Source organism: Lithobates pipiens, unplaced genomic scaffold (genome assembly GCF_037356315.1).
Source record: "Lithobates pipiens isolate NorthernLeopardFrog02 unplaced genomic scaffold, aLitPip1_a1.2 Scaffold_18, whole genome shotgun sequence".
NCBI classification, from domain to species: domain Eukaryota; kingdom Metazoa; phylum Chordata; class Amphibia; order Anura; family Ranidae; genus Lithobates; species Lithobates pipiens.
The window spans coordinates 478,103,615-478,125,507 of NW_027507758.1; the positions used below are offsets into that span (position 1 = coordinate 478,103,615).

The 21,893-nt window shown below is 42.1% G+C and overlaps 1 protein-coding gene across 1 annotated transcript in view; it reads right to left on the reverse strand.

Moving 5' to 3' along the window:
- The window catches only part of KLHL6 (kelch like family member 6), a 109,226-nt gene that overhangs the window by 81,750 nt on the left and 5,583 nt on the right, over positions 1-21,893 (reverse strand). The window contains exon 2 of the mRNA XM_077488370.1: positions 2,291-2,456. Coding sequence (XP_077344496.1) covers positions 2,291-2,456 — 166 coding nt within the window. The remainder of the gene's footprint in view (positions 1-2,290; positions 2,457-21,893) is intronic.

A 21,893-nucleotide genomic window follows, 5' to 3' on the forward strand; every position in this document is an offset into this window, starting at 1 on the left:
AAGTTATCAATATATGAGAGTTTCTAAATGTTCACATCAAAAACAAGCAAGCACAAGATAGAGAGTGCCAGTCCGGCAATGGTCCCACATAGTAGTGTGAGGTTACTGGTTTTCTGTGCTTTGTCAATAGAAATAAAGAGAAATAGATATTTCACAACTTCTCAGCTTTTACTCATGTGACTGTTTTCTCTGCATTCATCACCAGTTATGATTCTTCACAAGATTCCATTTTTATGCAGAATGCACTGGAGGCCACGTAGAGGACAGAAATAATTGGAGAAGACCCGTTATTCCCACTATGGTGGAAAGTTCTGTGCCCAAAAGAAACTCTAGTACCTCTGCCTAAGTACGTTTTTTCCCATTTTTGCAGTCATATGACAGACATATTTCGGCTAAACGCTGTGTTTTATCCAAGACCAATGCTACAACTAGAAAATGGAAACTTGTTTAGAACCATTTTCTTTCATTAAACAAAGGCAGTCTCTTTTGATTGAAGAAAGGTGTGAATCAAGCTGTACCTGTAGTTTGGTTACACTCCACCATTTACAAGACAGTCCTACAATTTTTTTGTCACATTACCATTGCTTTTTGGTTGATTGTGTTTTTATTAGTATGTGTATCCTCACATTAGTTGGTACAGCCTTGCCAGTTTCCAAAATAGAAGCAGTATGACAACTGTCATCAAATATATATATATATATATATATATATATATATATATATATATATACAGGGCTGGTGCAAGGATTTTTGACACCCCAGGCGAAACCTAATTTTGCCCCCCCCGGCTCCACCCCTGACTCCACCCCCTTTCCTCTGCCCATGTATACCACACCTTTTTAATGAAGCGCCCATCAATGCAGCCTACCAATGCCCATCAATGAATGTTTACTTGCTTACATTCATTCGGGAGTCGGGCTGCACCTCTGACACTATGTGCGAAGGTGGCTGCCTGCTGATGCTGAGACTTAGTTGCTTGCTGCAGAGAGAAGGGAGTAGGAACACCAATGGCCCGGCGCCCCCAGGCAGAAGTGCGCCCTAGGCGGCTGCCTAGTTTGCCTAGTGGTAGCACCGGCCCTGTATATATATATATATATATATATATATATATATATATATATATTAGGGTGTTTCATTTTTCCAAAGATGCCCAGAGTCTCAGTGATGCAAAAGATATATATGCCAAATTTCAAGAAGATTTGGTAATATTTTTTATGGGTTGCACACATTGATCACTTTTATCAAAGCAAAGTCTGTGGGCTTCACTTGATAAAAAGTCATATACAACAATCCTGGATGAAGAAAGTCCCGTTCAAGGCTTTCTAGAAGAACAATGAGTGAAAATGGTTAACCAAATCCAAAATGTCCTAAAAGACGGAAATCATCCAAGAGAAGACTACAAAGAGTTATTACAACTCTCACTCCTGTATCTAGGAGGTTGGTCTAAAAACTACTTCAGTTTCAGGATCCTAGGGGCACTGCATCAAGCAAGGTGGATGGCAAAGGCAATATATGCACTTAAAATTGTCTTCTACACTAAACTGTTGAACATTCCTCAATGACAACTGGAAGGAATGAAACAAGTTGCACATTTTGTCAGCCTACATCAATTGTAAGTCGATGGGCTCCAAAGAATGATTTGGTTATGCTACAGCTTTTGAGAACTTACCCAGATACAGACAAACAAAGGTAGGATTGGCTTTTTTGGATGAACATATAACTCAGGCCGTTAAGAAAAATATGACTAAAAATTTTGAAGCCAAACCTGCAAAGAAAAAGGAAGTGAAACGATTAGAGGGTAAAAACATGGTTTTTGAAGGAAAAGACCTGAGCCATTTCGTTACTAATAAAACAAAGGCGTTCTTTGAATTGTTTGGTATCCACGACATGACAGAATACAAGGGATTGCATCGTTGTCATATTACCTATTGATCTTAGTGTATAGTTTTAATAGTATTTTAAGTTTGTGATTTCTAGTTTTCCCAATAAAAGTAATTAACATTGAAAAATCTTATTTTTTGCCTACTTTTACAGAACAGATCAAAGTGTACAACCTCTAAATATTATCCAATCTTCTTAAATATTGAGCAAATATATCTTTTACATCACTTAGACTCGGGCGTAAGCAAAGTCTGCAAAAATTTTCATTAACGGTTTACTTTTTCCATTAGAGAATGAAACACCCTAATATATATATATATATATATATATATATATACAGTATATTTATATAGTTTAAATGTAATTTTCATGTGAGAATATTGACATTTTTAATTTGCATTACACTTACTTGAAAAAGACTTGCGGCCTCCAATATTTTTTGCACATTTTGTTTTGTGATCTCCACTTTGCTTGTGTATGCATAATCCAAAATAATCGCCATGGTTTCTGCATCCACCCCTTTGATTATAATCTTTTCTTCATACTTCTCTTTTAGGTCATTACAGAACATGGCCCTAAGAAACACATGAAGTGGAAGTTTCAGTTATGCGCTCTGATGTAATGTCATGAAACATTACAAGAAGAAATTGTGCAATGAGCATTCAACAGTGACATTAATCTTCTTGCATGCTTCCATAAGGCACCACTTCCATGTAAAAGTCACATAACAGTAAAAGTACACTATCCTTGTACAACAGCCTGTAGAACACTGTGGAAGTATCTCACACAGAAGTATATAACCAATGGAGTCTACGAGAGATAGAGGTAGCTATTGGTGGATTCCCCAGTTCACATTCCTTGTACAATAGGAGGAATGAGAGTGTGCTGATGGAGCAGAGAGAGTTTCTCACACAAAAGGATCTCACCAGTGGAATCTGCACGAGATATTAGAAACTATTGGTTGATTACACACATTGGAGTTGACCCTTAAACAAAAATATTCGTTTTGTACATCCTGGCCTTTTAAAATAATTCCAGCAAATATTAAATTCTTTCTAAATTCAAACACTGGGCCTACTTACACTATTGTGGTGCATCAGTGCACATTATGTCACACAGTAACGTACATTGCATTATGTACCATAGTTAATTCATCTGAATGGGCTGCTTAATGCAGCAGAAAGCATGCAGGATATCTGGCAATATACAGCTGCAACACCCATTTTTTGCCAAGATCTGTTGGGTTGCCATTCACAAATGCAGGCAATATATGTTGTCGTACATGTGTCCTTAAAGTGTATGTTAACTCCAACAATAAACGACACTTGTTTGCTACCTTTTGTTCTTTTAAAGTGGTTGTATACCCGCTGACACTTTTTTTTTTTTAATACCCCTATAAGACAAAAGGCATATGTCATCGCCGATGGAGATGACATGTTGCCTCAGCATGTCTTCCAGGGAATCGTGGCTCCAGCACTGTGAGTGGTTGGAGCCGCAATGTCATCACTCCCACGCATGCGCGTGGGAGACTTCTTTCCGGCATGGTCCGGCATCTGCCGGGATTTCAGCCAAGAATCCCCTGTGCGCATGCGCTGCTGCAGTCAGCGGCTCATTGCACAAGGAATATCTCCTAAACCGTACAGGTTCAGGAGATTTTTTTTTACCTACAGTTAAGCTTTATTATAGGCTTACCTGTAGGTACAAGTTTAAAAATCAACTATACAATCGCTTTAAGTGTACCACTGAAAAAAAATTATTTATTACATCTAAGTGCAAAAGAAAATACTTGTTGATCACGTCAGAAATTTAGAGCTCTCCTGTGTTCCTGTGTATTTGCTGTAGCCACCCCAGTCCTTATCTTAGGACCAGCAGAATGATTAGCCTTGTTGTAGAGATGGAAAAGTAGACCTGTCTAAATAGTTTGGCAAGAAAAAACTGAGCAGTCCTGGCAACACAAAAAAAAAAAGAAGGAAAGAAGGAGTTGAGTACATTTCTGCATAACAATTGCCATTTTCACTACTTGCAGGATCTTCAAAGGGCTAAAACTTGGGGGAAAGTCCATCTACTGCAGAGATGTACTGAATGCCTTTGCTCTGGCATACACTTTAAACTGGATGTGATGTTGTACATGTTCTCTTTCATGTAATGTGAAACAGTTTCTATATTTCCCTCTTCCCTCTTCGATTGAAATGATTTTTGGTGATCCTACCAGCCAGATGTAGCCCCTGGTAAATTTCTTTCCTAAGCTGCCAATACTAACTCAGTTCAGCTGATATGTTTTCACCCATTATTGTATGCCAAATATTAGCCTAGATTCACATTAATGTGGTGTTGGAAACATCGCAATCCATGTGCGTTTTCCGCACTGCATTCAAATCCCATTGCCCTTGCGATCTGCAGCAGGTGTCAGTGCAATCTTAACACCACCCCAAACACAGGTCACACAGGCAGTGTGTTTGCCCACACCGGATGACACCAAATTACATGGTACAAAAGTAAATGAGCTCAAAATGCACTGCACTGAATCACATGTAAATGAAACAGGAATGTAGTACAGTTCCCGTGCGAATCACATGTGGTTCCTAGTGTAAACCAAGGCTTAAAAAGTGGTACTAAAGCTTCGTTTTTTTATTTTGTTTTTAAATAACAAACATATTATGAAAAAATTAATATAAATGGCCGCGTTTTGGTTTAAAGTTGGTTGCTGCTGCCCTCAATATCTAAAAAAAGACTGTTGATATACAAGTTTTATATATAGAAATAAATAGGGCCCAGGGCGCTACCTCAAATTTTGTGAACTATATCGACATTAAAGGGGTCACCAGAATCAACTGTTCCCCAGAATCCTCTAACCATCAGAGGAAGAGGCCCTCTGGGTGAAGGGGAGACAGAGTCACGCTATGTCTCCTCTGGTGTTGAGAACATGAGGAAAACATACAGTAAGTGCCCCCTCACACTAAATTAGATATATTAGGCTATAATGTCCAATATGGATATCAATTCATGTGCATAAAGTTTGACCCTGTATTAGTGCATACCATACACTTTAAGTAGGCTAGGGTTGGACAAACCGTCCTATATATTCAAACTACCACATACTGTTATATAAGGCAATTACAGAGTATCGAGATGAATTGAACAAATGGAAGGTAAATATAAAAATAATATAAATATCAAAAAATATCACAAAATATATATGTGTAAATACTCAATAAGGATGCCACTCACACTACGTCACTTTCAGGTCGCAGATCGCGTGGAGCGCAGTTGGAGCGCATGCTGCTCCTCCACAGATCTAGCGCTTATACCGGGTTTTGAACTATCGGTTTTTGCTTAGCGTTTTTTACCTACTATGTGAGTATCTGTGTATTCCAGCACATTGGCCAGTAGTGGGTGTATAATGCTGTTGGACAGTGTCATTAGCGGACGCTATTGGGACTTGATAGGTGTTTTTACAGTTGGTCTTCACTAACTGTTTTTTTTGTTGGTCACAATATTTTTAATCTTTTAATTTTATACTTTTATATTTTTTTGATTGATTTGTGGATTTTTCAATAAATGAATCTTGGTGATTAAAATACTGCACCATGGGAGCTGCTTTTTGTTCTGAGGATCCATCATATTGCTATAAGCCTTAATTATAAAGGGGATTATCCTGGGCTGAAAGAATACGGATCAATGAAAGCAGGAGGACGAGCTGAATGGAAACAGCCGGACACCGAGGGACTACATGCACTTAACTCCTTTGGGGTACAAGGTTTTGGTGAGTGGGGACTCGAGCGGTTGAGCACGGAATTCACTGGATTACTTTGATCAAGCACTAAAGTCACCTTTAATCTGCTTTATTATCTTCGATCTACCTCATAGTTCCTGTGAAATGACACATATTGACTGAGCACATTTTTTATATATGTTTTTTTGGAAGTTTCATGTGGTATATATAACAAAGCTTTTTTTGCTAATTTTTTTTTGCACTTTTTGCACAGGTTTTTTACACTTTTTGCACTTTGCACTTTATGAACATAAGAGATATGTTTTTGCACTAATTTTGGACTTTATTGACTACTGATTAATGGTGGATGCTGCTCCTCCTCTCTCTCTTATGGAGATATATACTGTGGATTAGTTGGTTGATAGAGGAGCATCCTTATTGAGTATTTACACTTATATATATTTTGTGATATTTTTTGATATTCATATTATTTTTATATTTACCTTCCATTTGTTCAATTCATCTCGATACTCTGTAATTGCCTTATATAGCAGTATGTGGTAGTGTGAATGTATAGGACGGTGTGGCCACCCCATGCCTACTTAGAGTGTATGGTGTGCACTAGGGATGAGCCGAACACCCCCCGGTTCGGTTCGCACCAGAACTTGCGAACGACCCCCGCGTTCGGTACGAACGTTAGAACCCCATTGAAGTCTATGGGACTCGAACGTTCGAATTGGAAAGTGCTCATTTTAACGGCTAATATGCAAGATAGTGTCCTAAAAAGGGTTTGGCGACCTGCCTCCTGCCTCAGGGGACATGGGTCACTGCAAAAAAAAGTTTTAAAAACTACCGTTTTGGCGGGAGCACTGATTTTAATGACGATTAAAGTGAAAAAAAAAAAGTGAAATATTCCTTTAAATATGGTGCCTGCGGGGTGTCTGTAGTATGCCTGTGAAGTGCCACGTGTTTCCCGTGTTTAGAACAGTCCCTGCACAAAATTACATTAAACGGAAATAACACCATTTAAAACTGCTTGCGGTTTTAATGTTATATCTGGTTCCTGCAATATGGTTGAAAATCATTGAGAAACATGGCATGGGTAGCCCTCCCTGCCCATTACCAGCCTATTTGGGTCTTGTACGCATATTAAGGGGAACCCCGTACCCATATTAAAAAAAGGAAATGCGTGTGGCCCCCAGGCCCTATATACTCAGAACAGCAGTATACAGGTGGTGCAAACAAGACAGGGACTGTGTAGGTTTGTTGTGTTAAGTTGAATCTGTTTGTCATTTTCAACCGGTACATTTTTAAAGTGTAGCTCCAGTCAAAAAAACTATCTTTAAGCTTTTTGGAAAACATAGGGAAGGGTTATCAGCCCTGTATAATTTGTTTTGTCGTCCATCTTTTTTCATCTCACTTGCTGCTGTCTCCTTGCGTTTGCAAGTAGGAGATGTTTGTAAGTTGGATGTTTGAAAGTAGGGGCCTGCCCTATATTATAGCGGTATGTACTGGGTACAGAGCACGCAGACAGCACGCACTATCTCCTAACACTACTGACTGCAAGCTCTATTATTAACCACTTGTTAGCCCAATGTTTGCATAAAGTGAAAGATGAAGTTATGCTGAGTAAATAGATATCAAACATGTCACTCTTCAAAATTGCACATGCCCGTGGAATGGCGCCAAACGTCGCTACTTAAAAAATCCCCATAGGCGACGCTTTAAATATTTTTTTACTGGTTACATGTTTTGAGTTGCAGAGGAGGTCTAGGACTAGAATTATTGCTCTCGCTCTAACATTCTCGGCGATACCTCACATGTGTGGCACATGCGAGCACATGGGGACATGGGCGCTTTAATTTTTATTTTATTTTTTTATTGTTCATTTTACTTTATTTATTTTAGTTTGACATTTTTTTTCCCAAAAATATATTTTTGATCACTTTTATTCCTATTACAAGAAATGTAAACATCCCTTGTAATAGGAATATGGGGTGACAGGTCCTCTTTACAGTGAAATCTGGGGGGTCAATATGACCCCACATCTCACCTCTAGGCTGGGAAGCCTGAAATAAAAAATAAAAAAAAGATTCTGGCTTTGATCGTACTGGCGAGTTGGTAGAAGCACCGGAGGGCGGTGAGGGGTGGGGGGCGTCTATGGCTGGGTATTTCAGGGTATCACCGAGTATGGCTGGGTATCTCTGAGTATGGCTGGGTATGGCAATTTATGGCAGGGTATTACAGAGTATTGGCGGGGTATTGGCGGGGTACTACAGAGTAATAGCAGGGTACTGCAGAGTATTGGGGGTACTGCAGAGTAATGGCGGGTACTGCAGAGTATTGGGGGGTACTGCAGAGTAATGGGGGTTACTGCAGAGTAATGGGGGGTACTGCAGAGTAATGGCAGGGTACTGCACTGCAGAGTAATGGCGGGATACTGCACTGCAGAGTAATGGCGGGGTACTGCAGAGTAATGGCGGGGTACTGCAGAGTAATGGCAGGGTACTGCACTGCAGAGTAATGGCAGGGTACTGCACTGCAGAGTAATGGCGGGGTACTGCACTGCAGAGTAATGGCAGGGTACTGCAGAGTAATGGCGGGGTACTGCAGAGTAATGGCAGGGTACTGCAGAGTATGCACTGGTATTGCAGAGTATTGGCAGGGAATTGAGGGGTTAAATTCGGTGAGCAGCGATGTGGGCACTGCAGATGCAGCCCACATCGCTGCTGACACCGATCTCTTTCCCCTCCGCTGTACCGATCGGTACAGAAAGGGGAGGGAGGAACAGGCGTCATAACATGACGCCGGTTTGTTTCCAAGTGATCACTCCGTCATTTGACGGAGCAATCACGTGGTAAACGGCCGCTATGAGCGGCCGTTTACCGTGATGCGCCGGGTCCTATGGACCCGGCGGTCACGGATGCTCTCGAGTGCGCACACCTCGGGGCACGCGAGAGCAGAATTCTGGGAGGCCGTTAATTAACGGCCTCTCTGAGTTAAACAACCGCCCTGAAGCCGTTAATCGGCAATGGGCAGTTGTTAAGTGGTTAAAGCTAGATCACTAGCTATATAGGTGAGGTGAATATAGTGGTGTATACTGCAGTCAGGGCACAGACAACAACCACTACACAGCAGCAAGATAGGAAATCAGCCAAAAACGATTGGTGTGTACTGTGTTGAAGGTACACAGAACACCCACTGCTTCAGATGCAAAGTAACACACTACAGGAGGCCGCCTTAAAGGCGGCCTTATATAGTGTGGGGCGTGCACTACACAGCCTGAGCTATGATTGGCCACAGGCAGGATGCCTGTGGCCAATCATGGCTCTCCTCGCTGCCGGCGCTGCGATTGGCCAAGCATGCGGGGTCACAGTGCATGCTTGGCCAATCATCGGGCAGCAATGCACTGCGCCAACGCAGTGCATTGTGGTCCGCGCGCGCGTCACTCGAATTTTGACGCGAACGGCCAAAACGTTCGGAATTCGCCGAACGGCCGAACAGCCAATGTTCGAGCCGAACGTACGTTCGACTCGAACACGAAGCTCATCCCTAGTGTGCACTAATACAGGGTAAAACTTTATGCACATGATTTGATATCCATATTGGACATTATAGCCTAATATGTCTAATTTAGTGTGAGGGGGCACTTACTGTATGTTTTCCTCATGTTCTCAACACTAGAGGAGACATATGGTGACTCTGTCTCCCCTTCACCCAGAGGGCCTCTTCCTCTGATGGTTAGAGGATTCTAGGGAACAGTTGATTTTGGAGACCCCTTTAATATCAATATAGTTCACAAAATTTGAGGTAGCGCCCTGGGCCCTATTTTTTCTGTATATAAAACAAACATATTATACTTACCTGCTCTGTGCAGCACTGATCCTCTTCTTTTCGGGTGCCCTCGCTGACACTTTGGCTCCTCCCCCTTGAGCAGTGCCCCCAGAGAAAGCCGCTTGCCCTAGGGGCACTGCTGCATGCTACCTCCTGAGTCACTGCTCTATACATCCATAAGACACATAGAGCCGTGGCTCTGCCCCGTCCCCACTCTCTTCTCATTATGTCACTGGCTGTGATTGACAGCAGTGGGAGCCAATGGGCTCCCACTACTATTTCAGCCAATAAGGAGGAAGAGTCCTCATGCAACCGAGGCTACTGTGAACATCACTGGCCTGGATAGATAGCCTGAAGGTAGAAAAATTTCAGCCTTTACAACCACTTTAAAAATGTGGTGATTTTGAAAGCAGTAAAGCCTTAACATGACCATAGTGCTGCTTTTCAAGGTAAAAATCTTCACACAGCAGACTGCTTTACAAATGTGGTAGGATTTTCATTTTAATATATGAGAAAAAGTAAAAGTGGCAGGAAGAAGAGGAATATGTTGACTGGGCTCTCCCCCCATCATAGCCTGGTTTCTGCATCACTATGCAGAGAGCATTTTAATGGACCCTGTATGCTCCACACTACACTCTGCATTTTATAAACAACTCATTAACTGCCTATTCACCTATGTATTCATATAAAAAGTACCTTCCAAAACTCTCAGCCTCCTCTAAATCTTTTAATTACTATTTTTTCTGCTGTAATCCGACTTTCTTTTAGAGGGTGGCTATGTTAGTTTTCCATGGACCCACAATATGTATGAATGTAGCCACCCCCTCTTGCTCCTTCGCAAGATGGACTATGGATAGTGGGATTTGTAGTTGTCATAGAGCAGTTCACATTACCGCAACTAACATGAAATGCACGTTGCAAATAAACAGAAGTGAGGGAGAAAAAGAGAGGTCCAGAAAAACACAGTAAGGCTGGGTTCACACCGCTGCGGGGGGAGAACCGGATGTGATTCGCACAGCAAATCACATCCGATCTCCGTAGCGCTGCGAGTTCAGCCATACAGATAGTATGGCTGAACTCGCAGCGGTCCCGCAGCAAACTCGCACGGGACCCTTTTTTGGGTCCGCAACGGAATCGGATCGCATGGGGGTTCACACCATGCGATCCGATTCCTGTGCGAGTCGGCAGATCGCACTGCGATATGCCGACGGATCTGGGGGTGTCATTAACATAACATTGACACCCCCAGCCGTCCGCATAGGGCAGTGTGAACTGCCGGCGGGAGGTATGCGATGCGGGAAAACGCCGCGGATTCGCGGCGTTCCCGCATCGCAGCAATGTGAACCCGGCCTAAGAAACGATTTCATTACAATAAGATTACAGTGCCATTAAGTAGTGGGTGGGTATGGTTTATTTTTGGAGAATAAGGATACCATTTAGTGCCACTTTAAGTTAAAAGGGGCATCAAAGGATGATTATTAATAGACAATTCAAACTAAATCTGCAGTGCAGAACAAGGATTAAGTGATTCTGTTTGCTAGTACTGAAAAGTGGGCACGTTTCCAGGGGTAAAAATATCCTGGTTTAAAATTGTGGGAAGGTCTCTGTATATTTAAGTCAGCTGACTGGTGAAATATTACTATAAATAAGATAAAAGTAAAAAGCAAATCAAAAAAGTATAAAGGAGGAAAACAGCTCCTAAAGCTTTAACCACAATGAGAACAAAATCTCTGGGTAAACTGGATATTCTTTGCCTGTTTTGCAACTGGGAGGGGAACACAACAGTTACACAACTGTTGCATTACAGAAACCAGCTACGTACTGTGCAAAGCTTTTTTTTTTCTTTTTTTTAAACTGAATTTTATTTATTTTCATACACAACAAACAATACAGAAAACAAACATCGCTTAAACCATTTCATAATCTGGTAAACTGGTATACATTTAGTGGATATGTGACAACCTAAAGGTCCAATGTCCATTCTCAGGGCCAGATTAAGAAGATCATGGGCCTGGTGCTGAGGATTTTGGTGGGGCCTTTTATAAACAATAAATAAATAAAAATGCAAACTATTTTTTGTTATAACAAATTAAATCAAAGAGAGAGAGGGGGGATGAGAGAGAGAGAAAGGGGATGGAAGAGGTGTGAGGGGTAAAGGAGGGAGGACAAGAGAGAAAGGGGGGGATGAGAGAAAGAGGATGCACATGAGCATGTGTGGGAATGACATCAACGCAGCCTGGCCAAGGCAAGTGACCAAAGGCACAGAACCCAGAAGGAAGACCGGGTGAAGATGGAAGTGCCCGGGCCCTGCTGGATTGATCACAGCACAGCACTGGAGGGCTCAGTCTGACAGGTAAGTGTGCCCTAATGTGCTAATATGCTGTGCATACTTGTACATTATGACATAACATACCCCAGGGCCTCTAAAAAGTAGTAATGTTAGAAAAGTTTACTACCGCTTTGTCACAGGAGCCTCTCATGGGGCCCCCTACTGACCCTGTGGCCCTTGGGCAGTGCCTAAGTGTATAGTTGTCAACATTTCAAAAATATTTTCAGGGACGCTTTTTTTTTACATAAAATGCTAGGGAGGTAGTTATGGCGCTCGCCTACTATTCTTATAGTGCAAGGATCAATCTAAAGTCAAAAGGTATAACTAAAATAAATACCTATCACCCAAAAGGTGCTTGATTGTAATTTGCACACATAAATATAGAAAAATTGCAAATGTGCGATATTAGAAAGTGAACATATATAATCGCTAACAAATAGCAGTATTATAAAGTGCATAAATATATTCCAAAAGACCACAATTCTTACTCTTAGAAGAGTACTATGTGTTAGTGCAAAAAACTTTTTTGTGCCAGTGTAAACTGTGATTTGCATAATGCACATATGCACTTTTTAACACGTGTAAAGTGTGGGATATTGCATTAATACATTTTTTGCACTAACACATAGTACTTTTCTAAGAGTAAGAATTGTGGTCTTTTGGAATATATTTATACACTTTATAATACTGCTATTTGTTAGCGATTATATATGTTCACTTTCTAATATCGCACATTTGCAATTTTTCTATATTTATGTGTGAAAATTACAATCAAGCACCTTTTGGGTGATAGGTATTTATTTTAGTTATACCTTTTGACTTCAGATTGATCCTTGCACTATAAGAATAGTAGGCAAGCGCCGTAACTACCTCCCTAGCATTTTACGTCTTTCCAACCTGCCCAGGTTGATTATATAAGGTAGTGGCAGCCCCTCTCTTTCCCCTCCTATCGATTTGTCTCATCCATACGTTTTCACATTTTGTTTTTTCACCTTCTAGATGGTTTTATTTACTCTGATTCCAAATTTCCTAGTAATAATTCAGCTTCCATAGCGCACCTTACCCCCCCCCCCCCCCCGCTTTTTTTTTACAACTGGTATATTGAGAGTAGCTGACATCCCCCGTGTTCCTCTATACATCACAATAGTAATTACAAATTTAAATAAGTACTAATAATGGGGCAGAACAAATATGACGACTGTGAGATTTCCTTTAGTTGAACTAACAAAAGTGTGCCCATTCTAGAGCTGGTAACATTGAGGATATTCAGTATAATTTTAAAAAACAGTTTTTGTGGGTAAGAGGCATAGGGGAGGAGTATGGATGGTATAAAAGTGGGAAGTATGTGCAGGTGAGGGAGAGGAATGTGAAGGGTCTAACAGCGGGCACTATGTACATGAGAGGAGTGCAGAGGGTATGGCAGTGAACAATATGTACAGGAGTGTGGAGGGTATGACAGTGGGCACTATGTATAGGAGAGGAGTATGGAGGGCATGACAGTGAGTAGTATGTACAGGAGAGGAGTGTGGAGGGTATGACAGTGGGAACTATGTATAGGAGAGAAGTGCTGGAGGTATGACAGTGGGCACTATGTATAGGAGAGGAGTGTGGAGGGTATGACAGTGAGTAGTATGTACAGGAGAGGAGTGTGGAGAGTATGACGACGGGCACTATGTACAGGAGAGGAGTGTGTAGGATATGACAGTGGGTGTTATGTATAGGAAAGAAGTGTTGAGGGTATGACAGTGGGCAGTATGTACAGGAGAGAAGTGTGGAGAGTATGACAGTGGGCACTATGTATAGGAGAGAAGTGTGGAGAGTAGGACAGTGAGCAGTAATTACAGGAGAGGAGTGTGGAGGGAGGGTATGACGGTGGTCACTATGTATAGGAGAGGAGTATGGAGGGTATGACAGTGAATAGTATGTACAGGAGAGGAGTGTTGAGGGTATGGCAGTGGGCACTATGTATAGGAGAGAAGTGTTGGAGGTATGACAGTGGGCACTATGTATAGGAGAGGAGTATGGAGGGCATGACAGTGAGTAGTATGTACAGGAGAGGAGTGTGGAGGGCATGACAGTGGGCACTATGTATAGGAGAGAAGTGTTGGAGGTATGCCAGTGGGCACTATGTATAGGAGAGGAGTGTGGAGGGTATGACAGTGAGTAGTATGTACAGGAGAGGAGTGTGGAGGGTATGACAATGGGCACTATGTATAGGAGAGGAGTGTGGAGGGTACGACAGTGGGCACTATGTATAGGAGAGAAGTGTATGACAGCGGGCACTATGTGCAGGAGAGGAGTGTGTAGGATATGACAGTGGGCGTTATGTATAGGAAAGAAGTGTGGAGGGTATGACAGTGGGCAGTATGTACAGGAGAGAAGTGTGGAGAGTATGACAGTGGGCACTATGTATAGGAGAGGAGTGTGGAGGGTATGACAGTGGGCACTATGTATAGGAGAGGAGTGTGGAGGGTATGACAGTGAGTAGTATGTACAGGAGAGGAGTGTGGAGGGTATGACGGTGGGCACTATGTATAGGAGAGGAGTGTGGAGGGTACGACAGTGGGCACTATGTACAGGAGAGAAGTGTATGACAGTGGGCACTATGTACAGGAGAGGAGTGTGTAGGATATGACAGCGGGCGTTATGTATTGGAGAGAAGTGTTGGAGGTATGACAGTGGGCACTATGTATAGGAGAGGAGTGTGGAGGGTGTGACAGTGAGTAGTATGTATAGGAGAGAAGTGTGGAGAGTATGACAGTGGGCACTATGTATAGGAGAGGAGTGTGGAGGGTGTGACAGTGAGTAGTATGTACAGGAGAGAAGTGTGGAGAGTATGACAGTGGGCACTATGTATAGGAGAGAAGTGTGGAGAGTATGACAGTGGGCACAATGTATAGGAGAGGAGGATGAAGTAATCTGGGGAGGAAAAATGTAAAGGTTTGTGGAAGGATGTTTAGGAACTACGTAATGGTTAAGCGGGGCATACATGGATTGAAATTACACCAATTAATCAGAGACCATCCATAGTCGATCTATGTATGGGCTAGCTGGTTTTACACAAGTCAACCTATTAGCCGACTTGAGTACAACCAGCCTGTCAGGTTTTCCCCAAAACAATCAGTGCTGCCAGCTATTAGACATGTGCAAAAGGAAAAAATTTGTTTAGTTTCGTTTCGTTTTAATTCGTTAATTCATTAATTTTGTTTAGTTATATTCGTTAACTTCCTTAAATTCGTTTTCCGATATCATTTAGTTTTCTACCGAATTCGAAAAATCAGCCACATTCGAAAATATTTCAACCAAATTCGAAAATATTTCTACAGGATTCGAAATGATTTCAGCACGATTCGACATTATTTCAACCGCATTTGAAATGATTTAAACATGTTTCGACATTATTTCAACCACAATCGAAAATATTTTGTGGCCCGAATTTAGGGCCATGTATCTCAGGGTCACTTGGTGCTAGAAAATTTGGATATGTTGTAGTGCTAGTACTATTGTGTTTGCATACCAAATTTTGGGGTTTCTAGCTATAAGTGACCCCGAGATATGTGGCTCCAAAATCGGGTCGCAAAATGTCATTCTCTGCTCTAATAACTAATAACATTTTGCGACCCGATTTTGGGGCCACATATCATGTTGAAATCATTTCGAATGCAGTTGAAATAATTTCGAATGCGGTTGAAATAATTTCGAATCATGTCGAATTCATTCGAATTCATTCATTATATTTCTTTCGTATTCGTTGTAATTTGTTATTTTTTTTATTCGGACATTCGGATGCATCCGAATGTCCGAAAGATGCAAAATTCGGCCGAATTTTGATTCGTTACGAAACGAATTGCACAAGCCTACCAGCTATAGTTAGCAACACTAATCAATGTATTCACTGTCAGAACACAATAACACTGCGGGAGTGATTGCCCCATTCACAGGTCAGCAGGTGAGAGGATGTGTGGGGACAGGCTGGGGAGAGATACTGGTCAGTCCCTGGGTAGGCACTGGTTAGTATCAGAGCCAGATACACACAGGTTACATACGCCACGATTGTTAGAACGAGAGCAATATGTCTAGCACTAGACCTCCTCTGTAACTCTAAACATGTAACCTGTAAAAAAAAATTAAAGCATTGCTTAGTATACAACAAAAAATCGTGCTAACTTTAGTGTTATTTTTTATGAATGAAACAGTTTCTTTCAAAAAAAAAGTTTGAAAAATTTCTGCGCAAATATCGTGTAATATAAAAAGTTGCAAAGACCACCATTTTATTCCATAGGGTGTCTGCTAAAACAATATATAATGCTTGAGGGTTCTGAGTAATTTTCTAGCATAAAAAATTATGATTTTTACATGTAGGAGAGAAGTCTCAGAATGTGCCTGGGTGGCAAGGGGTTAATTATCATAAATAATATACAAATAATTATTATAAGCACTGTGAGTTCATCCTCTCAGTCTGCTGCAGATTGTTCCAGCTTGTATTTATACTGCCGCTCTGTATGTAGCATCTGACAGGCTGTGCAAGCAGCCCTGTATCTCCGGAACCATAGATGATAGCAGCCCCATATTTTAACCAGTGCTGGAGTGGGTCTTTAGCTACCTACCCCCCCCCCCCCCAAATGTGGGGTCTCTGTGACTTCTGATCGCTGAGCTACAATCCTCAAAGTCGATCTATTTATTTTTTTTGGCAAATGGGCCTATCTTGAGAAAGGGGCCTGGAGCTGCAGCTCCAATAGCCCCTATGTTAAACCGGCCCTGTCCATTCTGCTTAATTGGAACCAATCAATGATCAAGGGGCTTCATTTAGTCTTTCAAGGAGTTGGTGGTATGGTTACTGTGCAAAGCTGATGGTTTTCATGTTTAATAACCAGCCTACAATTAACTGAGCAGTCCTATATACCGAATACTCACCAATTCCAGGCATCGGTTTTATTTTTTATACTACAGTGTACCTCGGTTGAACATTTTGGCATATTCACATTACTATTCTATGTACCACTTTTTGCTCATATGATGTAACTGAACTAAGCAGTTTCGTTTTGACAGCGGTTGCTTACTTGTCATCTTAATAAAAAAAAAGAAATGTTGACCAGTGATTTGACTAGTGTTTCTATTGAACTGCCCGCTATTTGGCCGGTATGTACCAGCCTTAAAGCAGAACTTTACGCTCCCTGACCCCCCCCCCCCCCCCCTTTTTTTAAAACACACTTACCTGGTTGTAGGTCCTGCACATTTAAAAAGGAACTCCAGTCTAAAAAAAAAAAAAAAGTCAGCAGCTACAAATACTGTAGCTGTTGACTTTTAATATGAGGACACTTACGGGGTCCCACAATGTCGGCACCCCGAGCTGATTTGCTAATCGGCATTGGGTGCAGGCGCCAGGATTGTAAGTAAGGCAAACCAGCAGTGAAGCCTTCAGGCTTCACAGACAGTTTCCTAGTATGCATGTGGGATTCCTGCTGCACTTTCTGAAATGACAACAAGAAATGCTCGTAGATCGCTGCGGCAATCTTACCAAGAAGTGGGAGCTGGTACCTGTAAAAAAACCTGCAAAAAATGCCAAAGGTGGCAGTGGAGGGGGGTGCGAACAAGCGGAGCTTACCATTTTGGGTGGAGCTCCGCTTTAAGGTACTCACCCGACCACTGGATCCAGCATTGTCCTGCTGAGATGCGCTTCTCCTCTGCATCACCCTCAGCCCCACACCGCCAACATCTTCTTTGACATCATCGGTAAGCTGTCGGCTCTTCCGAGCTTCACCAATGATGTGCTGCCTAGCCCCACCCCCCTCCCGCCTTTCTCAATGAGGGAAAATATGGGACATACATATCCCAGTAGGCAATGCGGGCAAAGTGCATGTAATTTGTTTAAACAAATGACATGCATGGGGGGGCAAGCCAAAAAAAAAGAGTAAAATAAAGGATGAAAAAAAGCCCAATTTCTGCAGGAGAGGAGGGGTGGATGGGAGACAACATGCCCTTGAGGGTCAAGTTCCACATTAAAGCGGGAGTCCACCGGGACTCCGCGTTTTTTTTTTTTTAAAAGCCAGCAGCTACAAATACTGCAGCTGCTGACTTTTAAAATAGTGACACTTACCTGTCCAGCGCGCCCGCGATGTCGGCACCCGAAGCCGATCTCTAGATCGTCTGTAAGGTGCTGCCGCCGCCATCTTGGGTATGGGAATCAGGAAGTGGAGCCTTTCGGCTTCATTTCCCGGTTCCCTACTGCGCATGCGCGAATCGCGCTGCGCAATAAGGACGGTCCCCGCTGCCTCTGGGATCTGTGTGTTTCCCAGCAGGCAGCGGGGCACTTGCTTAAAGGGGCGGGCACTTGCGGAAAGGGGCGTAATCTACGCCCCTTTCCGCAGAGAGCTATCCCGGAAGTGGGTGCAGAATACCTGTACTGTACAGGTATCTGCACCCCCTCCCCCCTGAAAGGTGCCAATTGTGGCGCCGGAGGGGGGAGGGTTCCGATGAGCGGAGGTCCACTTTAGGGTGGACCTCCGCTTTAAGTACCTACATTTGCCTTTATATTAGCAACTTAACCTGGGAAGAGCCATCTCTGTGAGACATTCAGGTTCTACTGCAATGCAAAGTGTAATCTAACACTAGAAGTTTGCTGACAAGAGAAAACTGTGTGGTAGCCTGAACAATGTGCTGAAACGCCTGTGGTGAAATCTAGCTGAGGAAGATCAGTGACTAAACTGTACTGTTTATCTACTGTGAAGAAAGTAAGGTCACCTCTCCGACTATGTTGTCTGGCAGCAGTGGATCACAAGGCTGGCTGAACAGACTTATTAACAATGTAAAGTAAACAATGCAACAATAAACAATGCATTAACAATGCAAGTAAAGCAGCGTGTATATACTGTATGTGTTTCAACTATGGATTTAGCTGTTTGCCTGTAGCTCAGCCTTAGAGTACTCATGAAAGGTTTCTTAATGTTTTTCATTTGACATGCAAATTTAGTAGACATACAGTGCCTTGAAAAAGTATTCATACCCCCTGAAATTTTCCACATTTTGTCATGTTACAACCAAAAACGTAAATGTATTTTATTGTGATTTTATGTGACAGACCAACACAAAGTGGCCCATCATTGTGAAGTGGAAGGAAAATGATAAATGGTATTCAAAATCTTTTACAAATAAATATGTGAAAAGTGTGTCGAGCATTTGTATTCAGTACTTTGTAGAACTACCTTTTGCTGCAATTACAGCTGCAAGTCTTTTTGGGGATGTCTCTACCAGCTTTGCACATCTAGAGAGTGACATTTTTGCCAATTCTTCTTTGCAAAATAGCTTAAGCTCTGTCAGATTGGATGGAGAGAGTCTGTGAACAGCAATTTTCAAGTCTTGTCACAGATTCTCAATTGGATTTAGGTCTTGACTTTGACTGGGCCATTCTAACACATGAATATGCTTTGATCTAAACCAGGGATATGCAATTAGCGGACCTCCAGCTGTTGCAGAACTACAAGTCCTATTAGGCATAGCAAGACTCTGACAGCCACAAGCATGACATTAAGAGGCAGAGGACTGATGGGAGTTGTAGTTTTGCAACAGCTGTGAGGTCCGCTAATTGCATATCCCTGATCTAAACCATTCGATTGTAGCTTTAGCTGTATGTTTAGGGTCATGTTCCTGCTGGAAAGTGAACCTCTGCCTCAGTCTCAAGTCTTTTGCAGACTCTAACAGGTTTTCTTCTAAGATTGCCCTGTATTTGGCTCCATCCATCTTCCCATCAACTCTGACCAGCTTCCCTGTCCCTGCTTAAGAAAAGCATCCCCACAACATGATGCTGTCATCATCATGTTTCGCGGTGGGGATGGTGTGTTCAGGGTGATGTGCAGTGTTAGTTTTCTGCCACACATAACGTTTTGCTTTTAGGCCAAAAAGTTCAATTTTGGTCTCTGACCAGAGCACCTTCTTCCACATGTTTACTATGTCCCTCACATGGCTTCTCTCAAACTGAAAATGAGAATTCTTATGGCTTTCTTTCAACAATGTGTTTCTTCTTGCCACTCTTCCATAAAGGCCAGATTTGTGGAGTCCACAACTAATAGTTGTCCTGTGGACAGATTCTCCCACCTGAGCTGTGAATCTCTGCAGCTCCTCCAGAGTTACCATGGGCCTCTTGACTGCTTCTCTGAGTAATGCTCTAAGTTTAGGTTGACGGCCATATCTTGGTAGGTTTGCAGTTGTGCCATACTCTTTCCCATTTTCTGATGATAGATTGAACAGTGCTCTGTGAGATGTTCAAAGCTTGGGATATTTTTTTATAACCTAACCCTGCTTTAAACTTCTCCACAACTTTATCCCTGATCTGCCTGGTGTGTTCATTGGCCTTCATGGTGCTGTTTGTTGACTAAGGTTCTCTAACAAACCTCTGAGGGCTTCACAGAACAGTTGTGTTTATACTGAACTCTATTTACTAATTAGGTGACTTCTGAAGGCAATAGTTTCCACTAGATTTTAGTTAGGGGTATCGGAGTAAAGGGGGCTGAATAAAAATGCACGCCACACTTTTCAGATATTTATTTGTAACACATTTTGAAAACCATTTATCATTTTCCTTCCACTTTACAATAATGTGCCACTTTGTCTCGGTCTATCACATAAAATCCCAGTGAAATACATTTACGTTTTTAGTTGTAACATGACAAAATGTGGAAGATTTCAAGGGGTGTGAATACTTTTTCAAGGCACTGAAGCACCCTTAATGTGTATGTAAGGGCAAAAGTACAAAAAAATACCCGTCGTCTACCAGAAAAGCACTCCTAAGTTGGTTGACAACACAAAGCATTTTTATGGACTGAATGGTGTTAGCCCTGCTCAGTTATCTCTTGCTACTCAAACCCACTCACCCTCCTATCTCCATAACATAAGGACTAATCATTCTGCAGTCTCACAACAAGAACTAGGAGGGCTAATTAGATTCCATAAGACATAAGAAGCGTACAGAGGATACAAGACAGCTCTGAATTTCTGACACGATCAACAGGTATTTTTTCCACTTTTTGGACAGATATAACAAACCACTTTCAAGGGTATATTTAACAGATCAAAAGGGAACAAATAAGAGAAGTTAATTGTTAAAGGTTTTATACACCTTAAATAAACTCCATGTAAAAAGTGTGCATAGGACATTAGCATAAAACAAACATGAACTGTAAAACCATCACACAATCAGGATCAGCCTTTTTCAAACAGGGTGCCCAGGGACCCTGGGGTGCCTGGGTGTTTCTTTAGGGGTGCCTTGGCAAAATGCCCTAAAACTGCCCCAAAATGTTATACAGGCAAACACGGTGAAGTCCTTTTAGTTACACAAAGCCACAGGTTTTCATTGTGCACCATTACAATCTTCTAGCCACCGTCATCGTAACAACCAATGACCCTCCCCTGCCCCTCTTTGTCAGCACTGGGGTCAGCTGAGTGATGGAGAAAGAGAAACATTAGAAAATCAGTCAGTACCAGTGTGCAAAAGTGTATTGGAGCTGCAAGAATAAATCACCTCTGGAGAACAGTATAGGACCAATACCAGTGACGTATTCCCCATGGATTCCTAGGGAATCTTGCCGTAGTCAATTGAAACAACATCCTCTTGTAGGAGCAACGCTTAAGGCCCTACAAAAAGATTATTCAGACATTTGATCTAACTACTTCCCCAGGTCCTTTAACACCACTAAGCTTCAATCCAGACTTTCCACCAGGAATGATAAGGTCCTCAAAGAAACACACAGATAGGGGTAAACCCCTCCTAGCCACACATTGTTTCAAAGGAGGCAGGCTGAAAGCAATGTTGGAACTCCAAACAGAAAGGGGACAATCAAACATGACAAACTGGGATTATCGCCAGATTCACAGTTATGTTCCAAGCTCCAAAAGACACAAGCACTTTGCGAGAGCATTAACCCCTTTCGAGAGAGTGCGCTTTAAGGTGGTCGAAAATTAAAACAAATCTCATTAACCTACACCTGGTTACAGACCTCTGGATCTCCAGAGCTGAATAAACACATAGAGTTTTGGAAATCTGCACTAAATACTACTTTCAGTGTTGATCAATGGTTACATGCTTGTGTGGTTGCACATAAATGTGCAATTTGCACACGCCTCCAGGAAACATTGTATAAACTC